This window comes from Engraulis encrasicolus, chromosome 6, assembly GCF_034702125.1.
Source record: "Engraulis encrasicolus isolate BLACKSEA-1 chromosome 6, IST_EnEncr_1.0, whole genome shotgun sequence".
Classification (NCBI taxonomy): domain Eukaryota; kingdom Metazoa; phylum Chordata; class Actinopteri; order Clupeiformes; family Engraulidae; genus Engraulis; species Engraulis encrasicolus.
The window spans coordinates 31,176,995-31,201,994 of record NC_085862.1 but is presented as its reverse complement, the minus strand read 5'-3'; the positions used below and the strand labels follow the sequence as shown (position 1 = coordinate 31,201,994).

Sequence of the window (25,000 nt, the reverse complement as noted above, 5' to 3'; positions counted from 1 at the left end):
CTCTTCTCCTCTCTTCTCTTCTCTTCTCTTCTCTTCTCTTCTCTTCTCTTCTCTTCTCTTCTCTTCTCTTCTCTTCTCTTCTCTTCCAATGCCAATGGAATGCCATCTTTCCATAGTGCAACTCACAATCTCCATCTCTTCTCTTTCTCATTGAAATCTTAACTGTTGTCTTCTTCTCCTTCAAAAATACTGTGTCTCCTGTGTGCCAGTATTTACCGTCTATTCATATCTATGTATGTCTATTTGTTTGCTGCCTGTGTGTACGGTGCAGTGAAGCCCAGGTTGAGTGGTGGTGGTGGCGATGGATCAGAGCGGGGAGGTGGAGGAGCGTCCGGGGGTCCCCTGGAGGTGACGGTGATAGCGGGCAGTGACGCCACCCTCCCCTGCGAGGTGCAGAGTGTCCCCCCTCCCGTCATCCACTGGTCCAGGGACAGGCAGCTCATCTCCCCTCACTCCCCACGGTAATACACACACACACACACACACACACACACACACACACACACACACACACACACACACACACACACACACACACACACACACACACACACACACACACACACAATCACACACACACGCATGCACACGCACACACACAGCCGTGCGCACGCACGCACACAGACATACATGGGTAATTTTGCATGCACAGTATCTCACATACATATACTGCCTTCATCCCTGGGAATTTTTTCTCCTTGTTTGCAATGACAAATGACTACCGTAAAGTTCCATATAATAGCCGAGTTCCAATTAGCGGCCGGGTGCACAAGGATATTTGGACAAGTAAAGGTCGGTTCCAAATAAAAGCCCGGCGCTGCATGTTTCCCCCCTTAGCTTGTGTTGTTTAGTTTTTAGGATGCGTAGCGTCTTTGACCATCAACCGCTGCGTCAATGAAGAGAAATGTCGGAAATTATGCAATCTAAACCTCGGGGGAAGCAGGTGTTTCAGGGTATGATTTAACGCTGTAATACGGTTTAAGGTGGGTAACATCCACGTTTAAAACGAGTAGCCTAGACTTGTGATGAGACAAAATGACATGAGACAAGCGTCCAACGAAATGAAATGTAACGACAACACGAAATATGCAGCCTCTCTGATGCACTCAGATTCTCCTCCCTTCGCACTAAACTGGCAAACATTTTCTCTAGCTTTTAATAAGGACACATGACACGTTGTTGACATCTTGAAGTGAACTTTCTTCAATGTGCATGGCGGAGCACACACACGCACTCGCACACACCCTGCACGCACTGCACTGATCAACACACCTTAATCAAGCGTCGATCTGCGAGGCGGAAGCGCACACCGTTGCAACGTGACTTTGGGGAAGAGATTGTTTAGTGGGATGTTAATTTAAATGCTTTTCATTTTCATTTGCTAGCTTTACATTTTTTGTGTATGGTATTACATGTAATATGTGGCATCTGCGCAGATGGAAACCGTTTTGTGTAAAGCCGCGTAAAGGTCTTTGCATGGACAAATGAAATGGTAATTCAATAATAGTTTGCCAGTATTGCAGGGTGTATTACGTAAACCCAGTGTAAGTTGGGGTTTGGGAGGGCAAGGAAGAGAGCGGCATCTGTGATTACCCACTTCAAAATGTGTGCGTAAAACCTGCTGTTAATCAGTGGGTTTTGTGAGTCTTGAAGTGTTGCCGCATTTTAAAAACTTTGTTTCATTTCGTGTTTGTATTTTGCTTTGAACGTTGCCTAATAGTCCTCAGTTTATGGTTATTTTCTGTTGCCCTCCTGCACCTTTTCCTTCTGTCATGTAGGGTATTGTAAATAAATCAGCCGTATTTTGATAATTTTGATTTCTGACTTAATTTAGCCCTTCAAACACCCCTCTCCAATTGCAAACTTTATCTTGGCAGAAGAAGCATTCGCTATAGCCTGCACGTAGCCTACTCGTTAAGCATTTCTTGTCTGACTGATTTTGGCTGCTGCGAATGGTATCTTTATATAAAAAGGGCCTGTCACCGTTTTGATAATTGGCTGAATGCTGACACCACGGACCAGATGACCATTGCAGTCTTGCCGTGGGTCTTGAACAGTGAGCACTCTTTCCTATTGCTTCTTCTGAGAATGCAACTGGCTACCGCAGGAGAGGCAAAGGTGGCAATATCCACAAGCTTACTGGATAAATTGCTTTTAGCCTATCGCAGATGAGGTTCTTGAATATTTTGTAATGCATGGAACATTGACAAGGAAAGGTATTGTGATATCCTCATGAATAGGTATTCGAGTTTTCAAAATGCCTCCTCTCAACATTCAACATGTAAATTGGTTAGTCTGGTTAGTCCAACGCTATTCTGGCAGGAGAATCATTCGTTAGGCACTACACACGCATGCAGCATTTTTGTCTGTCGGTTTTTGTCTGCTTCAAAGTAGGCTATGATAGACTGGACCTTCAGGTCTTCATAAAAATGGCTCATCGCTGTGAGAATTTAACTACAGACACCGCTGAACATTTAACAGTTGTTTAGGCTACTGTATTGACAATTGCAGTCATGTCGCTGGTCTCGAACTGTGCACACTCTTCCAGTTCCAGATGCGTGACAGCCAGATGAGAAGCGCAAGGGTGGGGGCTATCCGAGGTTGCGGAGGAAAGGCGTCAATATCCACAACCTCGCTTAATAAATAACCCTTGAACGGTGTAACCTACAGCAATCGCAGATTGTTTAGGATCTTGAATATTTTCTAAAGCAAATTTATTTTCCATTAATAAGGAAAGGTGTTAGATCTATCCTCGATCCTCCCCATAATGTTCTTCAAAATTGTGCATGTCAACAACACCCGATCTGTTAACTGTTAGTCTTACATTTAACAATAACATAGCCTAGGCCTACTAATGCTTACAGCAATTGAGTACCATATTTTCCCAGTTTAGGGAAATATTTTTTGGGAAGAAGGAATCGCCTGTCCCAAATTGCCGCCTGTCTCAAATATTCGCCTGGTCTCTCACGCGATTCAGACAAATAATAGCCCGGGCTATTATTTGGAACTTAACTGTAACAACACACGTGTGTGTGTGTGTGTGTGTGTGTGTGTGTGTGTGTGTGTGTGTGTGTGTGTGTGTGTGTGTGTGTGTGTGTGTGTGTGTGTGTGTGTGTGTGTGGTCTCTTGACAGGCATATTCAGCTTCCCTCTGGCTCCCTGAAGGTCCTGGATACGCGGGTGTCAGACAGCGGCCTCTATGTGTGTGTGGCCTCCAACATCGCTGGCAACTTCACACAGACTGTACGACTTAGTGTGCATGGTACGTAAGATGACAGGTGTGTGTGTGTGTGTGTGTTGGTGTGTGTGTGTGTGTGGGAGGGTGAAATAGTACCATTACATGCGTTGCATTGGCAAATGGACTTTTGTGTTATGCTAACGTGTCATGTTGTCCCCAGATTAAGGAAATAGCAATATTTCCGTGATTGTTGAGATGTGTCGCACACCAAACATATAGTCAACAGCAGACTCCTTTTTTTATAATTTCTTTCTTTCTTTTATCTATGGTGTCCACACTCATCCCCTGGCTCCCTTTGTCATGATTCATTTCATTTGTCGTTATTTTTTGTCTGAACATGGTAGGGTAGCGGAAATCCATCCTGCTCTGCTCGTAAACAGTCCTAGACTCCCTGGCCTGGGCTCTCGTCCAATCCTCACACAGCTCGCTCGCTGGCCCTCTGCTGATTGGCCATCGCCTCTCATGCAGGAAGGAAGCTGCCTCAGCCAAAGCCTGCTCCTGGCTGAAACGTTGCCTTGTGCAAGGGCTTCCAAGCTCGCTCGTTACAAACCGGGCCTTCAAGCCCAGTGAAACACACACGCCAAACCATATCTCTTTCCTCTTCTCTTCTCTTCTCTTCTCCTCTCTTCTCTCTCTCTCTCTCTCTCTCTCTCTCTCTCTCTCTCTCGCTCTCGCTCTCGCTCTCGCTCTCTCCAGTCCAACGAAACACATACGCCAAGCTCCCTTTCTCTCTTTTCTCCATCGCACCCTTAACCTGTCTGTATCCATCCATTTCTCCCATCCATATCTCTCCCGACACTCTTACTTTATTTCTGTCTTTCAGCAGCTGTTGTTTTAGAGGTTGTTAAGTTTGGGTTTATAGGTGTCTGCTTTGTCAGTTTTGTGTCCGTGTGGGAGATCGACCTGGTGGTCGAGGCATACTGCACTGGAAGGGAGGAGAGAAGAGGAGAGGAGAGGAGAGGAGAAGAGAGGAGAGGAGAGGAGAGAGGTGGAGAGGAGATGAGAGGACAGGACAGGACAGGACAGGACAGGACAGGACAGGACAGGACAGGACAGGACAGGACAGGAGAGGAGAGGAGAGGATAGGATGGGATAGGACAGGAGAGGGGAGGACAGGAGAGCAGAGCAGAGCAGAGCAGAATTATTTGATGCCAGAACTACAGAACCAGAGTCAGTCCAAACAAAGCATGTGTGTAGCAGATGTCAGCTAGAATTGCTTAGTGTTGTACTTAAGTTAACCTCCCTCCCTTTTAACAGTTCGAAAGATGCGCCACTGAGCTAATAGCCTGTATCTTAGCCTGCTCTGATCATACCCTCATACTGACTTCACAGAGAGACAGGAAATCTGACCCTAATCTGCCTGGATATTGCTCACCACCCTCCTTTACTCCTAGCCTTCCCTGATTGTTCATTTCGTCTGGTGACATGAGTAACACCCTTTCAGAAGACCACCACCCAGACATACAGTAACATGGGTGGTTCACAAATGGCAAGGGCAGATTAGGTGTGACTGGTTTGACTATGCACTGCACTGTACAGGGAGTCAAGATTGCCAGATGTGACCGAGGGTTTCCAGCCCGAAACACACCCAAAACCCACCTGGAGACACTAAATCCCACCCAATTTGATTTTTATGGCTATAAATCCACAGAAAAACCCGTCTGATAGCTTTTTTTAACCACAGACGTTCACTCTGAACAGCCCAATTGGGTGGGAAACTGCCCAATCTGGCAAGAATGCAGGAAGTCTTCATTAGCAAAGTATACTGCGACATGATTTGAGCCACATTTGTACAGTTCTAAGAGCCAGTCTTCCGTACTACGGGAGATTGACTCTTGGCTCTTCACGCTCACCTGGATTGAGGTGTTTCCCTATCCATTTCTGTGGGTGATTTGTCCAGGGTTCTGCCTGTTCCTATGTTAAAAATGCACAGGTCCAAACACAAGACAGCCAAGCCAAGTGAAAAGGTCACACTGAGAGTGAAAACTTCCAAAGAGAAAGCAAAATGAGCAGGATGTATGAACACGCTTTGGCTGCCTGAGGAGACAAATCAGCGAGGACAGTTGGATAGGGATGAAACGGAAGCTCCTACAGATATAGCAATAGCAGTAGCAGTAGTATTTGGATAGCACATTATAATACAGAATTGTCATTCAATGTGCCTGAAAAAGAGAAAGAGAAATATTGCATGTAGTATACTATCTAAAGATACTGTAGATAACCAACCCTAATCCGAGGCAAATGAAAAATAAGCTGTTTTAGTTTCGGCAACTGCAGAAGTTTAGTTCATGCAACTGTTGGGCCTGTTTAAATTTTGTTCAAATTGGTGCTCCAGAGCCCTTTGGACCTCATCTCGCCCTCCTCACCTCAACAATGCAGTTAGCTAGATCTCCTCACTTTGTATTGACACTATGAATGGGCCTGTAGTCGTCCGCCTTAGTTTCATTACTACAGATGCACGCACGCACGCACATAGTCATACACTCACACTTACACACTCACACTTATGGCATTTTATGGACCGTAGCTGTCTGTGGTTACAGGGGAACACACCCCAGAGCACGGGGACCAGCTGGATGTGAACGCTTCAGTGTGTGTGCATGCATGCACGTGTGTGCGTGACTATTAAAATGAAATTAAATGAAATTGCCCTAAATTGGTATAATAAGCGATTTGCACGATATGTCTTTTCCTGAGTGATCTAATATGTAATCAACGAGGATGCAGTCAACAGATATGCTGAAACCAGTTGAACACATACGGGAAAATCAGCTAAACAAGAAAACATTGAGAACGCTTTAAATAGCATTTATTGTGTAGAAACAATGATTACCTCCCAGCATCCTTTCAGAAAGGCTCCCCCTAGTTTACAGACTGATTGGGGACAATAAAATCTAATGGAATTACATGCCTGTATGTATACGTAGAGTGAATTGTCAAAAAAGAGAAACATGGAGAGACATAGATTGCCATATCCCCCTGGCTGGTATCACAAAACCCACCACCGTCCACCCCCACCATCCCAAAAAGAGGTGTTCCAAGATTAAAAGCCTGTCTGATGACATGTCCATAAAGTAAAGTGGTCTTAAAGAAACACTGATTGCACACGCTGGTCCTCTGGGTTTAGACACTGATTACATGAGACTGATAGTCTGATTGCATGACTGTAGCTCATCATTATCATATGGAAGCCATACAGATAACTCTCTTCTAGGGGAATTCTGGCTTTGTAGATCACTGCAATTTCTTTTTCGTCTACTAAGTACAGAACAGTAGGAGACTTCGTAGGGTTGTGCTGGGCAACATGGAAAAAACTTTATTTTTGTGTCCTGTCACAAAGCCACATTTCTTTAAAAATGAATCTTTTTATTCTTCTTTTTAAAGTTATATGAACTTAGATCATGCATAGTGAAATACATAATATGACATTGTAGGCCCATATTAGCTATAATAATGGACAAAGTTAGCTTATCACAATCCAATGACATTCTTGTCTGTTTCTCCCCCATGCTATCCCACCCATTTCCAGTGCCGCCCAGCATCCAGGCTGGTCCCCGTCTGATGAAGGTGCAAGTCGACCACCCGGTGGAGCTGCCCTGCGTGGCCCAGGGGGTACCGGAACCCTCCATCAGCTGGCTGCGAGAGGGCGCCGCCCTGGAGGTGAGCCGGGGGAACTACAGGCTGTCGGCCGACGGCTCTCTGAAGATCAGGAAGGTGAGCCTGGATGACGAGGGCGTCTACACCTGCCGGGCCAGCAACGTCGCCGGGCAGGCCGAGGCCCACATACAGATACTGGTGCAAGGTAAGCTCAGATACAGAATAATACTCACTTACAGATAGGCTACTGGTGCAAGGTAAGCTTCAATACAGAATAATACTCACTTACTGATACTGGTGCAAGGTAAGCTTCAATACAGAATAATACTCACTTACAGATACTGGTGCAAGGTAAGCTTCAAAACAGGATAATACTCACTTACAGATACTGGTGCAAGGTAAGCTTCAAAACAGGATGATGCTCACATACAGGTGCAAGGTAGGCTGTATGCACTGCAGTAATGTATTAATGTAACTCCCTATCATATACTATGATCCCAATAATCCAGTGATTAATAATATAATCATTTTCCAAGTAAAGGATAAGGGCTAACCAAGGTGGTAGTGCAGGACGACAGTGCCACTTGATCAATACTGAGTGTAGGCAAAAAGACACAAGTAAAAACGTGACAAGAAAAGTAACAAGCAAAAAGTAAAGACATAAGAAACAAGTGAAGAGTTAAGACTCAAGTTAAAATGTACATTAGTAGCAATGCTATGCTTCTAAAAATGTAAACGAAGATGTCTGATTACCATAGCGTGCTGGGCCAACTGTTGTTCCCTTGTCCGCCTTGCTCCACAGTGCCCCCGGTGGTGGAGGTGTCAGAGCCTCCCTTCAACAGCCCTCTGCAGGAGCGAGTGGCCAATCAGCGCATCGCCTTCCCCTGCCCTGCCAAAGGTGGGTTACACACACACACACACACACACACACACACACACACACACACACACACACACACACACACACACACACACACACACACACACACACTCTACTCTACACACACACACACACACACACACACACACACACACACACACACACACACACACACACACACACACACACACACACACACACACACACACACACACACACACACAAACACATCTGCTACTAAAAAATGTAATTGACCCTATACAGATATAGTGCTAACTGGTGAATGTGTTGTAATAAATGAGTGTTGTGTAAATGTCTGTCTCCACCTGATAGGCACTCCTAAGCCGGTGATTAAATGGCTGCGTAACGGTGAGGAGCTGACAGGGGCGGAGCCTGGCGTGTCCATCGAGGAGGACGGAACGCTGCTGCTGCTGGCGTCTCTCTCCCCATTGGACAACGGAGAGTATGTCTGCAAAGCCGTCAACGACGCCGGCTCCACCCAGAAGAAGTACCAGCTCAAGGTCAATGGTGTGTCTGCCTGAGCTTTATCATTTTGTCCTTTAAATTTTTTTAAATGTTTTTCTATTGTGTTTTTGGGCTTTTTATACCTTCATTTGACAGTCACAGTGGAGAGATTATATAGTAAGTACAAGTAGTTGGGAAAGTGAGAAGGAGGGGTTGGGAAATTACCTTTCGCAGAATCGAGACCGTGTCCCTGGCGTAACAGTAGCCACGGCCAAGACGATGTTTTATTATTTTATTGTATTATTTTATTTTTTATAGTAGTTTTCTTAATGTTGCCATTAATTACACTGCAGGTTATTCAAATGTATTAAACGTTTTAGAAAAAGATTAGAAGATTGGATGTCTCAAAGTGTAGGCCACAGACCCAAGTAGGCTACTCATATTCCAAGCACATTTACAAGTATATTTACTGCTAATTGCTTGTAAAAAAATCTTCATGGCATAACCCATATACAGCATGTCTCTGATGGTTCAGCAGTTCATACCATTTGCATTTGCATTGACCTTTTGTGAGAGTAGCTTTATTCTTGTGACCTGTTGTGAGAGTAGCTTTATTCTTGTGACCTGTTGTGAGAGTAGCTTTATTCTTGTGACCTGTTGTGAGAGTAGCTTTATTCTTGTGACAAAGTCAGGGCATGCAAGTAGTACCACCATTTAAGAAAATGTACACTCTGAACTAACGTCCAAAATGGTCATTGGTCACATTTTGCCATCAGTGCCCCCGGATGTTCGAGACAATGGGTTGCCTAGCAACGTCTCCGTGGTGATGAACCAGCCCACCAGTCTGGTTTGTGATGTCACAGGAAGTCCCGCCCCTGTCATCACATGGTATAAGGACGATGTTCAGGTAAGCACTATAAACACATGTGCGCACAGACACATGAGCAGACACACACACACACACACAGACACACACACACACACACACACACACACACACACACACACACGTGGGGTTTTCTCCATTAATGTCAGACAGGCACTAAACACACACACACACACTGCACTAAACACACACACACACACACACACACACACACACACACACACACACACACACACACACACACACACACACACACACACACACACACACACACACACACACACACACACACACACACACACACACGCACACAAAACACATACAAACACACACACACACACACACACATACTGCTGCTGGTGTATTTAATAAACCTTTTTTAATTATTTATTTTCTTCAAATGCTACTATTACTATGTCAGAACGCTATAAAGGACTTTTAGAAAAAGCGCAACAAAATACCTCCTCTTAATGTATGTTCTCTACAAGTCTTCTGTTGTCCAGTCTTGCACTTTAAATGTCTGTATGAGCAATGTCTACGTCCATACTGTCTTATGTCCATGTATGAGTACTGTCTATGTCTATACTGTCTATGTCCTTACCTAGATTAGTCTATGTCTGCATGGGAGAGCAAGAAACGCAATTTCAAATTCTTTGTATGACCAGTGCATGTAAAGAAATTGACAATAAACTTGACTTGACTTGACTTGACTTGACTTGACTTGACAGGCACTCTTTGTCCGGTGAGTTTACTGCAGATTTTATTACTGCTCTAGATGGGAACAGGGAACGTCTTAGCGAGAGACATCATTCTCTGATATCTCTCGGTATAAAGCACACCTTCCTAGTGGCATCCCTAGGCCTTTATAGCTCTTGGCCCACCCAGGGCCAGATACTTTACACATGCTAATTAGCTTGACTCCACCTCAGAGACAAGCCCTGACACTCAACACAGAGTACAATGCTTACACACTGGAATGATATATACATATAGTCACATACATATACCTCTATATCCCTGCATATACATGTACATGTAAGAATCTACATAAGAATCATATAAGAATAAAATTTTAACCACACACACACATGTGCGCACACACACACACACACACACACACACACACACACACACACACACACACACACACACACACACACACACACACACACACACACACACACACACACACACACACACACACACACACACACACACACACAATCACACAACCACACACGCGGACAAACTCTTGGCGTGCACAGGCATAATCTATCATCCCATAAAGCTGTGAAGCAATGGAGCTTCATTTCGGGAGTGTGTGTTGAAGGCATGAGTCATTGAATGTGTTTGCTCTATGTGTGTGTGTGCGTGCGTGCGTGCGTGCGTGTGTGCGTGTGTGTCACTGGCTGTGCTGCTAAGACTGTAGCCTAATCTGTAATTATGGCACTCCATAAGTTAGCAAATGGCAGTGCTGTCAGTTTTAGAGCAGAATGATACCGCTATAATCATACGTCTCAACCTCATGTCATTACCGTTGGCCTATGACATAGCCGGCAGCTATGTCTGATGGTGGCGGTGGAAATTATGAGAGACAGAGAGAGAGAAAGAGAGAGAGAGAGAGAGTTAAAGAGGAAGACTGGGAGAGATAATGTCACCGTTAAATATTTACTACTTACCCATTTTTACCACACTTCCTTAGAAATACTTACAGTAAGTGTCTGGCAAGAAATGAATTGGCAAAACAATTAATTGTACAAAGGGAGAGAAAACGTGAGCATTGGTGTGCATATGCCTCTGTGAATGTGTGTGCATGCCTTTGTGCCTGCATGCATATGTGTGTACCTGTGTGTGATTGAAACAGAAACACTGCGCATGCACACATGTCCATGTACTGCGTATGTCCATGTACTGTGTTTGCATCTGTATGCTGGTATCTATGCTTACGAGTGTGTGTGAGAGAATGTGTGTAATTGTGTACCCAGATGAACTCTACTGTACTGTGCATGCCGGGAAGTCTACAGACGATGACAGCATCATATCTAAAGCATGTGTGTGCTTTCTTGGAGCACTATATGAGGGCTGGAGCAATGCGTAGGCTGCATGCTTTCAGCAGTTGGCGGTCGGAGCTGTTGGCATGTATGGTCCCTCTGAATGAAAATCCAAAATCGCTGGATCTCTACAGCGTATACGATGCTCTTGATGAGTGCTATGCAGGCTTTTACTGCATAGAGAGATGGGAAATAAATGCTTTTATGACTTGGCCTTGTGTCTCCGGGTCTGCTTTGTGTTTCTCTGTCGTACCATTGGCAGATGTACTGTATACTCTGGTATGTGCTGTATGGATGTGCGTGTGATGTGCTGTGTTGTGTTGTGTATGCGCAGTGCAGTGTGTGCACACAGTCGGGTGCAGGTGTACAGTATGTGGATGGGTATGCAGCTTGGTGTGTGTGTGTGTGTGTGTGTGTGTGTGTGTGTGTGTGTGTGCGTGCGTGCGTGCGTGCGTGCGTGCGTGCGTGCGTGCGTGCGTGCGTGCGTGCGTGCGTGCGTGCGTGCGTGCGTGCGTGCGTGCGTGTGTGTGTGTGTGTGTGTGTGCATGTATGTGTGTGTGTCTGCTGATGTAGTATGCTCACATAGTAGCGTGTAATTTATGCTCTTGGGTTGTCTTTATGGGGTGCATATGTTCTGACATATTCAGCATGTGCATTTGAGTGTCTGTGACTTGGTATGTGTGTCCATACATCTGTGTGTGGGTGTGTGTGTATGTTTGTGCGTGTGTTTGTGGGGATGTGTGTCTGTGATCGTGCGTGTATCTGTGTGTGCCTGTTCGTGCATACATTCATACATGTATCCCCTCTGCGCGTGTGTGTGTGTGTGTGTGTGTGTGTGTGTGTGTGTGTGTGTGTGTGTGTGTGTGTGTGTGTGTGTGTGTGTGTGTGTGTGTGTGTGTGTGTGTGTGTGTGTGTGTGTGTGTGTGTGTGTGTGTGTGTGTTGCAGGTGTTGCCCAGCAGTAATGTGCAGATCGTGCAGCAGGGGAAGGTGCTGCGTCTGCAGAAGGCTGCAGTGGCGGATGCTGGCCGCTACTCCTGTAAAGCCATCAACATAGCCGGCAGCACTGAGAAGGACTTCCACCTGGACGTACTGAGTAAGACACATATACATACCATCAAGCACGTACGCTGCACACACACACACTCAAGGATGCACACACACACACACACACACACACACACACACACACACACACACACACACACACACACACACACACACACACACACACACACACACACACACACACACACACACACACACACACACACACACATTCGTCACTGTGACTATATGAGGAAATATGGATTTGCATGCATGAAATACCTATGCTCATTAAAATTAGCATACTCAAGCGCACACACATGCACAAACAGACTGCTTTTCAAATCTACTGTGAACAAGTACCTTTAGTGATGTGACTTTTCACTATTATGGCCACCAAGTATTCAGTTCTTTATGCAATTTAATACGTAGGTTCTGTGCATGTCTATGGGGGACCTCTAAATGAAGAGTTTCATTGCAAAATGACGCAAACGCCATTTTTGACTTTTGCATTTTATTCTTAGAAATGACTGTTCGGACATCTTGCAGGACAAGTGCAGGACATTCATGCACTTTGAAGTGCAATTCAATGCAATGCCCAATACAAAAATGTCAATTACCCAAAATATTCCAAAATGGATATAGTATGTCGTTTTGAAACGAAGCTCTTCAAATGCTACATGTTGGTGACCATTGACCTCCAAACTCTGACCTCTGGCCTTCCACCTCTGCATCTGTGTATGCCTCAGTTCCCCCCAGCATTGTGGGCACCGGTGCGCCGCGGGACGTGTCTGCGGTGTTGAACCAGGAGATCAGTCTGGAGTGCAGGGCCAAAGGAGAGCCCTTTCCCACTATCCAGTGGTACAAGGACAGGAAGTGAGTTTGCAATGACAAGTACCTCTTCAGACTACTGAGGGGCTTTGTCTCCAGTCGCGAGCCTAATTAGCGTTTTATTCATTCCCCAATTCCCACCCGCCATCTTTGTCTTCCTTTCGCCTCTTTTTCTATCTCTTCGTCTGCCTGCCTTCTGCGTCTCTCATTTTCTCTTCTTTCGTTCTTTTTCCTTTCCTGTCTGCTCTCCGTTTTCCCTTTCCCTCTTTCCCTCTTTCTCTCTGTCTAACTTTCCCTCCCCTCTATTCTCTATTATTTTCATCCCTCTCTCCCTCTCCCTCTCCCTCTCACTCTCCCTCTCCCTCTCCCTCTCCATCGCCATCTCCCTCTCTCTCTCTCTCTCTCTCTCTCTCTCTCTCTCTCTCTCTCTCTCTCTCTCTCTCTCAGGCTGGTGTTCTTGGGTGACCCCAATGTGGAGGTTCTAGAGAGAGGTCAGGTGCTGAAGATCAGGAGTGCTCGTCTGGGAGACCAGGCCCACTACCACTGCACCGTCAGCAACGCCGCCGGCAAGCAGACTAAGGACTTCAACCTCAGCATATACGGTGCGTGTGCGTGTGCGGGTGCGTGTGCGTTTGCGTGCGTGCAGGTGTGTGCGTGTGTCTGTGTGTCCACCTGTGTGTGTGTATGTGTGTGTGTGTATGTGTGTGTGTGTGTCTGTTTGTCCGTGTGTTTGTGAGTGTGTGTGTGTGTGTGCGTACGTGCGTGCGTGTGTGCGTGTGTGTTCGCAGTCTGAATGTGTTTGCTCGTTTATATATATGGATGTGTGTGAGAGTGTACATGTGCTGTTCTATGTTTTCTTCATATTCAGTACTTTTTTGTCTTCAACCTTTTATTAACCAGCAAAGTTGTACAGTGTGAGCATAGTCACAGAGTATGCTGGGTAAAACTGTTTCAGGGAGCAGACAGTTATTGACATAAAACATTGACGCAACTAATCCACCGTTGCCGCACCTTATCAAAACCGTTAACCCCCCCATCCTTCCTTACCTTGCACCTTCAGTCCCACCCAGCATCAAAGGAGGCAACGTGACGTCTGACGTGACCGCCCTGCTGAACACCATGGTGACACTCGAGTGCGAGGCCCGGGGGGTGCCCCTGCCCGCCATCACGTGGCTGAAGGGCGGCGAGCCCCTGCTGTCCAGCCGCCAGACGCAGTACGTGGACCGTGGACGGCTGCTGAAGATCCCCCGCGTACAGGAGGCCGACGCCGGCCGATACACCTGCAGGGTCACCAGCGTGGCTGGCACGGCCGACAAACATTACAACCTGGACGTCTATGGTGAGGACCTAGTGGTAGAGGAGGACTAGTGTTGATTGTGCTGTTGGGGTCTGTTTGATGTCTACCGAAGTGATTTCCAAACGGTGGGTCAGGGCCCACTAGTGGGCCACAAAGGTATTCCAATGGGCCCTGAAGTCGTTTTCTTAAAATCTAATGAACTGAATTATTTCTGTGTTGCTGTTGACTATTTATTTGAGTTTAAGTGAAGAGAAAGTGTAAGCCTACCTGTCCACAACATACAAGTCCACACAGCACACAGCGAAATTGCATTCATGCCTCACCCGTGGAAAAGGGCAGCACCAAGTGTGCAGTGCGGCAGCACGGTACCATGCTCAGGGTACCTCAGTCATGGAGGAGAAGTGGGGAGAGCACTGGTTAGTTACTTCCCCCACCAACCTGGAAGGTCAGGAGTCGAACTGGCAACCTTTGGGCTACAAGTCTGATGCCCTAACCGCTAACTCATGACTGACTTGTGCTGATTGTGCTGTTTGTGTCTGATGTCTACAGTGCAGTATGGTTTGGTCAAGGATTCATTATTACCTCCCCTCTCTTTCTTCCAGTTCCTCCCTCCATCCTGGGCGGCGGTGACATCCCGTCGGAGCGCAAGGTAGTGTTAGCCGAGGGCCTGACTCTGGAGTGCGAGGCGGACGGCCACCCGGCTCCGGCCCTGAGCTGGCTCAAAGACGGCGTTCCGGTGCGTGCCACAGACAAGGTCCAGGTGCTGGAGGATGGCCGCCGCATGCAGATCCTCAACGCTAACCCCTCCGATGCTGGACGCTATGTTTGCGTAGCAACCAGCGTTGCCGGGGAAACCGAGATGAAGTATGACGTCAGTGTGCTAGGTATGAGAGCACAGGCATACAAACACACACACACACACACACACACACACACACACACACACACACACACACACACACACACACACACACACACACACACACACACACACACACACACACACACACACACACACACACACACACACACACACACACACACACACACACACACATTCAGAACTGTAGCCAGATGTAGATTTCCATCATTCTTTCACACAAACACCTATAAAGACACAGAACAATGTTAATGTGTTGTAAACAGTCTGATCCCATCTGAAATAGCAGCCACATTACTCACACACAAACTATTTACAACATTGTCAGTCAACTATTAACAACATTGTGGCATTTGTCCTAATATGTGAGCCTCAGAGCAAAGCATTGGCAACCAGTATATTTTCCAAGAATATTTAGCATGCTCGCATTTCAGCAGCATCATTGAGATTTTGGCAGTGTTGTGTGATCTGGAAAATCAACATGAGGTGACTGCATTCATAGATCATTAATTGTGAGTCGAACCAGAGATATATGCTGTGGCCTCTTCAGTGATAATCTACTCATCTAGACATGCTAATCCATGAGCTAGTGGGTGATAATCTCTTCACCCAGGCGATAATCCCTGACGTATAAAGTGATAATCTGAAAATTGGTGAGGTGCTAATGGCCTGTGCACTACCTCATCGTTCTGAATGACAGAGCAGCAGTCACTCTACTCATACTCTTGACTAATAAACTGAGTGCGGGAGGGATAGAGAGAGATGAAGTGAGAGAGATTCTCAACAATTCACACATTGAGTTTCCACATGGCTCTGTATGTGTCCCGTTGCTGTGAAACACAGAGGTTTGGTTGCGGACCAGTTCGGCATGTGTGCTTGTAAAAAGAAAAAGAAAAAAATAAAAGAAAACAGCTCACAACTTGTGTCTAAAATATGAGCGGAACCTGAACCATGCAGCATCTCTTCGCCTCCCCCTCTCCCTCCCCCTCTCCCTCCTGTCATCTCAGCATCTGGTGAACAGACTCTTGCACGAGAGCCAATCCAGAAATGTTTAGCATACAAAAGAACAGCGAGTGAGGGTGGAAGATGGAATTAGGTACAGATTAACATGGAGAGAAAAGGAGGAAGAAATACGCCTAAGCTGTTTGTGTGAAGTATTGAGAGACTGAATCAGGCATGTATCATGTATCATGTATCTCTCTCACACACACAAACACACGCATGCACACATGCACATACGAACACAAACAGGCACGCACGCATGTACTCACACAAATGCACACACACAAGGAATTAGGTGGAGGTTTACATTCAGAGGAGTGAAATACATCCAATCCTTTTGCATGCAGACAGCAAAGAAGGCATGTACACCCACTCATCCACACACACACACACACACACACACACACACACACACACACACACACACACACACACACACACACACACACACACACACACACACACACACACACACACACACACACACACACACACACACACACACACACACACACACACACACACCCTGCGCAGAGAGAGGGAGGATGGAGAATGGAATTAGGTACAGATTAACATTCAGGAGAGTGAAATACGGTCCGACCGTGTTCCTGAAGATTGAAGAATGCATGTATATACATCGAGAATCTCAAGATTAAAAGCTGCAGCTGGACTGGCCAGATGCAGGATTGTCTAGCTGTACTCCAAGCACATGTTTGTCTGAGTGTTGCTTGATAAATTGTCTTCATGCATTCATACATTCCTTTGATACAAGTCCAAAACGCATCTCTCAAAATCTGTAACGTTGCAAGCAACTATGCTTTCATCAGATCAAACCAGGGATGTGTTATGCTGACATGGACCTGTTTCTTCACATGTACATTATGCACACCTACAGTATGTAACATACTGCCTACGAATGCATTTCTTAACCATGTTTAAAGACTCTAATTGATAAGTCTTGTCTTGAAGATATACTGCAGAGATACATGCTATACTACAGAGAAGATATTGTCTTGAAGATATACTAATACATGATGTTTGACTACTAACCAGTCCCTCCAGGATTTCGCGCTGGGATTTTGTGATTTTTGCGGTCAAAATGTCTGATTTTGTGGCGGCATTTTCTCATTTTTTGCAAAGATTTTGCGCCCCTTTCTGGGATTTACAGAATTAGCCTAAAATTGGCCAAAACAATATCAAAATACATAGGTACTTTACACCCCCAACAATGAAATGTCATAATACCCAAAAATACAAAGAAAGAACTAAATGGCAAAAATAACAAACAATATCGATCGCAAACTGCATGAGGGTTTGATTGACAGTTGAATATGACAGAAAAGATGCGCTCTCCCAGCGGAAGGCGGAGCTGGTGTGTGCAGTGGACTGGTGAGTAGACTGATGCTGAAAGTTTGTGCTGAGTGAATGAGTGGACTGGCGGGGAAACTATGGTGCGTTGGGTGGAACATGCTAGCAGGCGCCTCGCTAGATGCTGTGGATGTTATGGAGGGACTGTTTTAACGGCAAAGTGTGTGGAACATGAAATGCGCTATGAAATAACCTTGTGGTTAATGGCGTCCAAACCGTCCAAACTTTTCCCCCTTAAGTTCCAAACCTTCCCCCCAACAAAACCCGACACAACAAAGTTCATTTTAGCCATGCTCAAGTCCAGAATCAGTATTGTATGCGTGTGCGTCTATGTGTGTGTGGCAACGAATGCGAGTGCTCCGTTTGCGCACCCCAGAGAGAGAGAGAGAGAGAGAGTCACTTTATGCACTTGCTGTAACCAATGCTGTCCGTGCGCATTCACAAACGGAGCGGTGAAGAGGGGACGAGAATTCACATCCTCACAGGGACAAAGGGGAAATTTTGCGGGAAAAATGCGGCTTTACAGGAATTACGTGGCATCGTGAAATTATGCGGAATATCATTGAATTTGCATGAATCCACGCGATCGCTGAATCGCGAAAAACTGGAGGGACTGACTAACATGTTACTACTTGTTTGTAGATGCTGGTATCTATCGTCATGTGGGTGTAATATATAGCTATTAACGTGTTATTAATGGTTTATAAACACACTCTGATGTATAGTGTGGTTTATAACATGTTATTAATGGTTTATAACCTGATGTATTGTGTTTTTTCAGTGCCACCAGAGATAGAGGACGCCGAGCAAACAACTGACAAGACTGTTGCCATTAACAACCTGCTGGAGTTGGAATGTGACGTCAGTGGAACACCTACTCCTGTTATAACGTCAGTACAGCATGAATATACAACACATGCAGACAAATACACACAAACAAATATTGTACTTTAAATATTGTAGCATACTATTGTACTTCCATTGAGTTTCAACATTTCAACAGTCTATAACTGTATAACTAGAACTCTCTGTGTGCGTGTGTGTGTGTGTGTGTGTGTGTGTGTGTGTGTGTGTGTGTGTGTGTGTGTGTGAGTGAGTGAGTGAGTGAGTGAGTGAGTGAGTGAGTGAGTGAGTGAGTGAGTGAGTGAGTGAGTGAGTGCGTGTGTGTGTGTGTGTGTGTGTGTGTGTGTGTGTGTGTGTGTGTGTGTGTGTGTGTGTGTGTGTGTGTGTGTGTGTGTGTGTGTGTGTGTGTGTGTGTGTGAGTGCGTTTGTGTGTCTGTGTGTGTGATTTATCACAATGCATTAGCCTCTGCTAATGTTCATGCCTAGAGTAAGAATAACGTTTATTGGTCACACTTTCGTGCACAAGAAACACAACCGATATACATGCAATCAATCCATTGAACCAATTCAAATGTCTGAATGCTAGATGATCCCACTGTATGTCTCCTCTTTTTGTCTCACTCTTCATATTTCTCTCCATCTCTCTCTCTCTCTCTCTCTCTCTCTCTCTCTCTCTCTCTCTCTCTCTCTCTCTCTCTCTCTCTCTCTCTCTCTCTCTCTCTCTCTCTCTCTCTCTCTCTCTCTCTCTCTCTCTCTCTCTCTCTCTTTCTATCACCACCTCTTTCTCTCTCTCTATCACCACCTCTCTCTCTCTATCACCATCTCTCTCTCTCTCTCTCTCTCTCTCTCTCTCTCTCTCTCTCTCTCTCTCTCTCTCTCTCTCTCTCTCTATCACCACCTCTCTCTCCTTGCTGTAGTTGGCTTAAGGACGGTCAGCCTGTGCGACAGGGGGACAGGGTGCGCATCAGCAGTGGTGGCAGACGCCTCATCATCTCTCGTGCTCAGGTGTCAGACACGGCTCGCTTCCAGTGTGTGGCCAGCAATGAGGCCGGCGACCAGGAGAGGGAGTTCAATGTGGCCGTGCATGGTAAGCAGAGTTGTATAAAGAAAACACGGTAACACTTTATTTTAGGGATACATCTATAAGCACTAATACATACAATGTTAATGCCTGCATAAGTACATTGTAAGGCATGTACTAAGCAAATGCTAAGGCCTACTAGGTCCTTACTAAGGTTAAATTGGTAATAAATCCCTTATAATGCATGAACAATTTGCGAGTACATGCCTAACAAATGTTTGATTTTGCTTTGTACATGCCATACAAGTTACTTATACAGGAGCATTGTATGTATTGTATTGTATTAGTGCTAATAGATGTATCCCTAAAATAAAGTGTTACCGGTAACACTTTACTTGACACCGGTGTCACACGTATAGAATGACAGTGTCATAACATTATTGGAACAGTCATGGATGTGTCATAAACATTATGTCAATCATAATGTCCAAACATAATGTCATACCACTAGTGTTGTAATGGCATTTGTAACAGTACTTCTACTTTATACAACTCTGATGGTAAGGACTAGACAGCTTGGGCACACTATAAGTCCATGGTAAAAAACAACGGTCGTAAAGTACGTAGAATAACTTTATTGATCCCGAAGGAAATTAAGGAGTCCAGCATGACAGATTAAACATGTTCCACACATCTGCATACATTCAGACATTAGGCAGATCAAACATCTACCACCCATCTGTATACTAACGAACATTACCTGAAGAGAGAGCGAGAAAAGTAGCAATGCACAGTGAAGCACCCAGGTAGTTCAACCAGGTGCAAAGTACCTTGTCATATTGTCAACAAATCTGAAATGTTTCTTGTTCATGCTTTTGTCCTTGCTTTCACATGGAAGTGCACCAACTCTAAGGTAAAGGTGTGTTCCAATATGTGTACCTTGTGTGTTGTGATTTGGATTTGGATTTGGATGACAGAACTGCCAAGAGTTAGTATGTGTCTGAGATGTTCACTCATCCACTACATATTGCACATATTGAGAATGAGGGAACTTTTTGCACTCAGCCATAATGATGTGCTGATATTTGCTAATGAGGGATGCCATGGTTACCCGTGTACCTACCCAGTAGGACTAGCCCTGAGTGCTAGGGTAATGAAGATGCAAGTGAAAAAATCTGATAATATCCCGCACGTGTGCACACACACACACACACACACACACACACACACACACACACACACACACACACACACACACACACACACACACACACACACACACACACACACACACACACACACACACACACACACACACGCGCGCGCGCGTGCGGAAAGCCATAATCGTGTTTTCATGCTTTCATTTCATTTTTTCATGTACTGATAATACAAATCCTCTCTGCCCCCAGTGCCCCCATCCATCCGTGCCACTGGGCCTGTGGAGCGTTCTGTGGTCCTCCAGCGTCCCATCAGCCTCCAGTGCGTCGCCACTGGCATCCCGCCTCCCACCGTCACCTGGCTCAAAGATGGCCGCCCTGTGGACGCCACTCAGGAGTACCTGAAGGTATCACACTGGCGGCCAATGGCCCTCAAGCCACTTTTCCAGATCTGCTTTCATCTTGGTCTGTCTTTGCTATGTCTTTTTTTTATGTCTTCGATGTTGGTATTTGTGTGTGTTTATCCATCCATCCATCCATCCATCCATCCATCCATCCATCCATCCATCCATCCATCCATCCATCCATCCATCCATACATCCATCCATCCATCCATCCATCCATCCATCCTTCCCTGTCCTTCTAATTGCTGTGTTCCCAGCTGGAGTCAGGTGGTAAGACGCTGGTCATCACCCAGTCCAGACTAGAGGATGCTGGGAAGTACACGTGTGTGGCCACCAACCCTGCAGGAGAGGCCCAGCAGCACATGAGACTACAGGTCCACGGTGGGTCCGAGACACACAAATACTGTAGTCAAAGTTTATCATTTAAGTTGTGTCAAGAAGCACTTGAGACAGAGCTATTTAAAATATAAAAAAATAATATATTCATATTTTCAACCTGACGTATTTTCAACCCTCTCAACCAAAATTGTTTCAGTTGTTTTTTAGCAACTTGTAAAAAGATAACAGTTACTTCTACAATTGTCACGGCCTAAAGCATAGTAGCTCAGTATGGCTCAACATAACTCAGGAGGAGCGGGCCATATTGCTGTAGACTGAGAGGCTGTTTTTCTTCCAGCCTGTACTGCCCTACCATTTCAGAACGCAGTATCTTGAAAATGGTCCAAAATGAGTTTAGACCAGAAATTGGCTTTAAAATACCTTCTTTTTCTTGTGTTTTAAAAAAACTTTGGTCCAACTTTGTCCCGTTTCAGAAAAACACGATAAAAAATGATTATGCTGCGCTTTTTTGTTTTACGAGGTTACGTCGTACTAGCCAAGAACGCAGTATATCATGCAATATACTGCGCTTCTCCATTGAAACTGTGGTTTTGGTGTAGACAGTAACACAACAGAATGCAGTATCTTGATTTTTCAGCTAAAAAGTAATGAGATGTTGGGTTTTTTTGTTTTCTTCTTGTGTGCGTAAATTTCCACCATAAAAAGTATTATATGTAAGTGTCATCACCACTTTACCTCCAACACAGTTGCGTGGCCAGAAAGGAAACTTTAAAGCCTTTTTTCTCAGTTTACCAGTACGGAAAGATACTGCGTTCTGAAATTGTAAGGCAGTGTAGGTCAACAGAAAAGGAAAACTATTCACAGTATTGCTGATTGAACGCACAGAATGAAAAGCATGTGGGAAAATACTAATTCATTTTCTGATGGCTTGTTTTAACTGTCAAGATAAGTCTTCAGATAGGGCATTCTCTTATGTATGATACGTCTCAAACAAAAATCTCCTAAATAAAGATTGATTGCACTTTTGAAATTCTGTAACTTTCTTTTGTATTTCATCATTTTATTTTGTCAGCAGCAAGAGTATAAACGTTTCAGCTTTGCAGCCAAGCAGTTTCAGAAGAATTTTAAGTGTGCAATCTGTCTTTTCCCACACTGTAACTGTCTGCACGTTTTCCTGGCTCTGCTTCTGATTTGTTACTCCACAGAGCCTCCCAACATCCTATTCGACGAGGACTCTGTCAATCACACCGTGGTGGCTGGCTACCCCATTCAGCTCAAGTGCAAGGTCGCCGGGAATCCACTTCCAGGTAGGTCATACTTCACATTAATTAGTAGTATTATTATAATTATCATTGATTGTTGCTGGCTAGATAGATTACCCTGTTTTTACTGTACAGAGTCTGTTTTTCAATAACCTTCGAGGAATCTAACTCAGAACAAGCCAAACATATTATATTTGTTAGCCAGCAGCTGCTGTTATTGGCTCCGTGTGCTGTTGCTTTAGCAAAGGCCCATTGAATGCACCCATTGTTTCACATACATCCAACACTTTAATGTGACGTATCATGCAGTTTGGCAAGAGGTAGCTCAGTGGGGATATTTATGAGAAGGGAGGTATGCCATTGTAAACAATTCCAGTCCCCAAAGTATGCAGTACTTACTTCACCTTCCTACCTCATATGGCTTCTTAGGCCTTCTAGCCAGCATTCAAACATGGATATGTTTCTTTGTAGTTGTAGCACGGTTCTTGCAAAAATATTATTGGCAGGAAGTTTTCTAAGATCTGCTCGCAAGGCTTCTATCTTCTTCTATCAAATGCCCCTGTGTACTGCACCCTTGAACAATGCTACAGCCCATTACACTCATTCTGCTTAACATTGGTTGTGTATTTCAGGGGCAGAGGTACAGCTCACAATTCCCACAAAATTCCATGTAACATCACAGGCAGTATAGATACAGTCAGGTAAATTTTTCTGATCATTTCAGCTAGGCTAGGTCTTGGTCCACCTTTAGGTGTTCAACTCTCTCTCTCTCTGTCTTTCCCTTGTGTGAAAGGCCGGCTTGGTCAGAAATGCTCTTCTACCAGGCACGTAGTCAGACATTTTGGAAGAAAGACAAAGAGACAGTTTGGCAGGAAGGTAGAGAGACAGTTTTGCAGGCAGGTAGACAGAGAGAAGGCCAGTTTGGCCCAGAGGACTGTGGAGATCAATCAGCTGGTTGGTGCTGGCCCCACATCCAATAAATCAGCAGCTCACTGAATCAGAAAACCGAAACTGGGTCCTGACCTGGATCCCTCCGCCAGACGGCAGGCAAACAGGCATGAAAGGGGGGGCCATGGACAGACAGGAAGCCATAGGATAGAATATGCACCCCAGTCACACTGCCAGGCTTCAGGCAGACAGACAAGGAGAGTGAGGAGCATGGAAAACTAAAATGAAAAGACACATTTTGATTTGGATGAGTAACACTGGCATGAGTCAGTTAAGCAAATGATTGATTTACAGATGATGGACGTTTTAATAATGTTCTGTCAGGGCTCCGTGCTTTGTATGTGATTATCCATGTTCAAGTATGTTAAAACCTAGCTGTACAAATACACAACCAGACAAAGCGTATCGGGCACAGCACATTTTCCCATGCAACTCCGATGGAATCAATATGCCTTTCATGTCTCATAGACTCATACAGACATAGACGAACATTGCGTACAAGAAGGAGATCTGATCCCATCTGACCTTTTGATTGGTTGATTTACATATGAAGGATGTTTTAATGGCTTTCTGTCAGGGTTCCGTGCCTTCTGGTTGATTGCTCATATTCATGCACACGTTCTGCCGTAAATGCACACATGGAGACAATCCAATGTAATTTAAATATATTGGTTATTGCACGTTTTCAGGTATCATGGAATCAAGGTGTATTAATCACAGCTAGACCTCTTCATTACGGACAGACATGCATAGGCGAACATGTACAAGTTTATTCCAGAACATCAGAGGGGCAAAACTGAAATGTGTACGCATAAATGTTTTGTATGCATAGTACAGCCTGTGTGTGCTGCTTTTGAATGTCCTTGATGTTTGCCAGAAACTTGAAGTCTAAAAGCTAATCATGGCTTGCAGACACTCTTTGTCAAGCATGCTGTAGTCTGGCAACACATTATTCCATATGAAAAGAGAGGAGGTCACCTGGATCTGACCTTTGCCCTTTGTTGATGATCTGGTATAATGGCAAGTGGCTAGTCCTGTCTCTTGGTCAAAGAGCATATCCCCTAAGACAGGGGTGCCCAACCTTTTTTTAACCGAGATCTACTTTTGAAGTTGATGGTCTGCCGTGATCTACCAAGTCAAATTTAAGGATGTCAGTATGAAAATTTAAGATCACCATTTATTAATCACCATTATTATGAACAAAATGTTTTTAGTAGGCTACTATGGCCGTATCTTTTCAGTGTGTTTTTAAAGTCTGCTGAATAGCCTATGTTTACAAAGCAATGCAGCACTGATAGTATGCAGAGATAATTTCAGTCCTGCACAAGTCATAAACAACTGAAACAATTTAAAAATGATAAAACATTTGGTATATAAAAGGCATATGTAGGCACATAGGCCCTATTTCTAAAATATGATGAAGCATATCATGCCTTCAGTGGTACAAATTAAAAAGGGCTCAGAAATTCACCATTTGTTATGAGTAA

At 44.9% G+C, this 25,000-nt stretch overlaps 1 protein-coding gene across 2 annotated transcripts in view; it reads left to right on the top strand.

The window, feature by feature from the left end:
- Nucleotides 1–25,000, top strand: part of hmcn1 (hemicentin 1) — a 183,675-nt gene that overhangs the window by 97,136 nt on the left and 61,539 nt on the right. For both annotated transcript variants that reach the window (XM_063201257.1, XM_063201256.1), the window contains exons 22-37: nucleotides 272–461; nucleotides 3,134–3,261; nucleotides 6,767–7,039; nucleotides 7,637–7,732; nucleotides 8,048–8,242; nucleotides 8,956–9,086; nucleotides 12,063–12,210; nucleotides 12,911–13,037; nucleotides 13,440–13,594; nucleotides 14,053–14,331; nucleotides 14,892–15,173; nucleotides 18,321–18,429; nucleotides 19,300–19,469; nucleotides 20,813–20,967; nucleotides 21,222–21,345; nucleotides 22,509–22,610. In XM_063201257.1, the coding sequence (XP_063057327.1) occupies nucleotides 272–461; nucleotides 3,134–3,261; nucleotides 6,767–7,039; nucleotides 7,637–7,732; nucleotides 8,048–8,242; nucleotides 8,956–9,086; nucleotides 12,063–12,210; nucleotides 12,911–13,037; nucleotides 13,440–13,594; nucleotides 14,053–14,331; nucleotides 14,892–15,173; nucleotides 18,321–18,429; nucleotides 19,300–19,469; nucleotides 20,813–20,967; nucleotides 21,222–21,345; nucleotides 22,509–22,610 (2,664 nt within the window). The remainder of the gene's footprint in view (nucleotides 1–271; nucleotides 462–3,133; nucleotides 3,262–6,766; nucleotides 7,040–7,636; nucleotides 7,733–8,047; nucleotides 8,243–8,955; nucleotides 9,087–12,062; nucleotides 12,211–12,910; nucleotides 13,038–13,439; nucleotides 13,595–14,052; nucleotides 14,332–14,891; nucleotides 15,174–18,320; nucleotides 18,430–19,299; nucleotides 19,470–20,812; nucleotides 20,968–21,221; nucleotides 21,346–22,508; nucleotides 22,611–25,000) is intronic.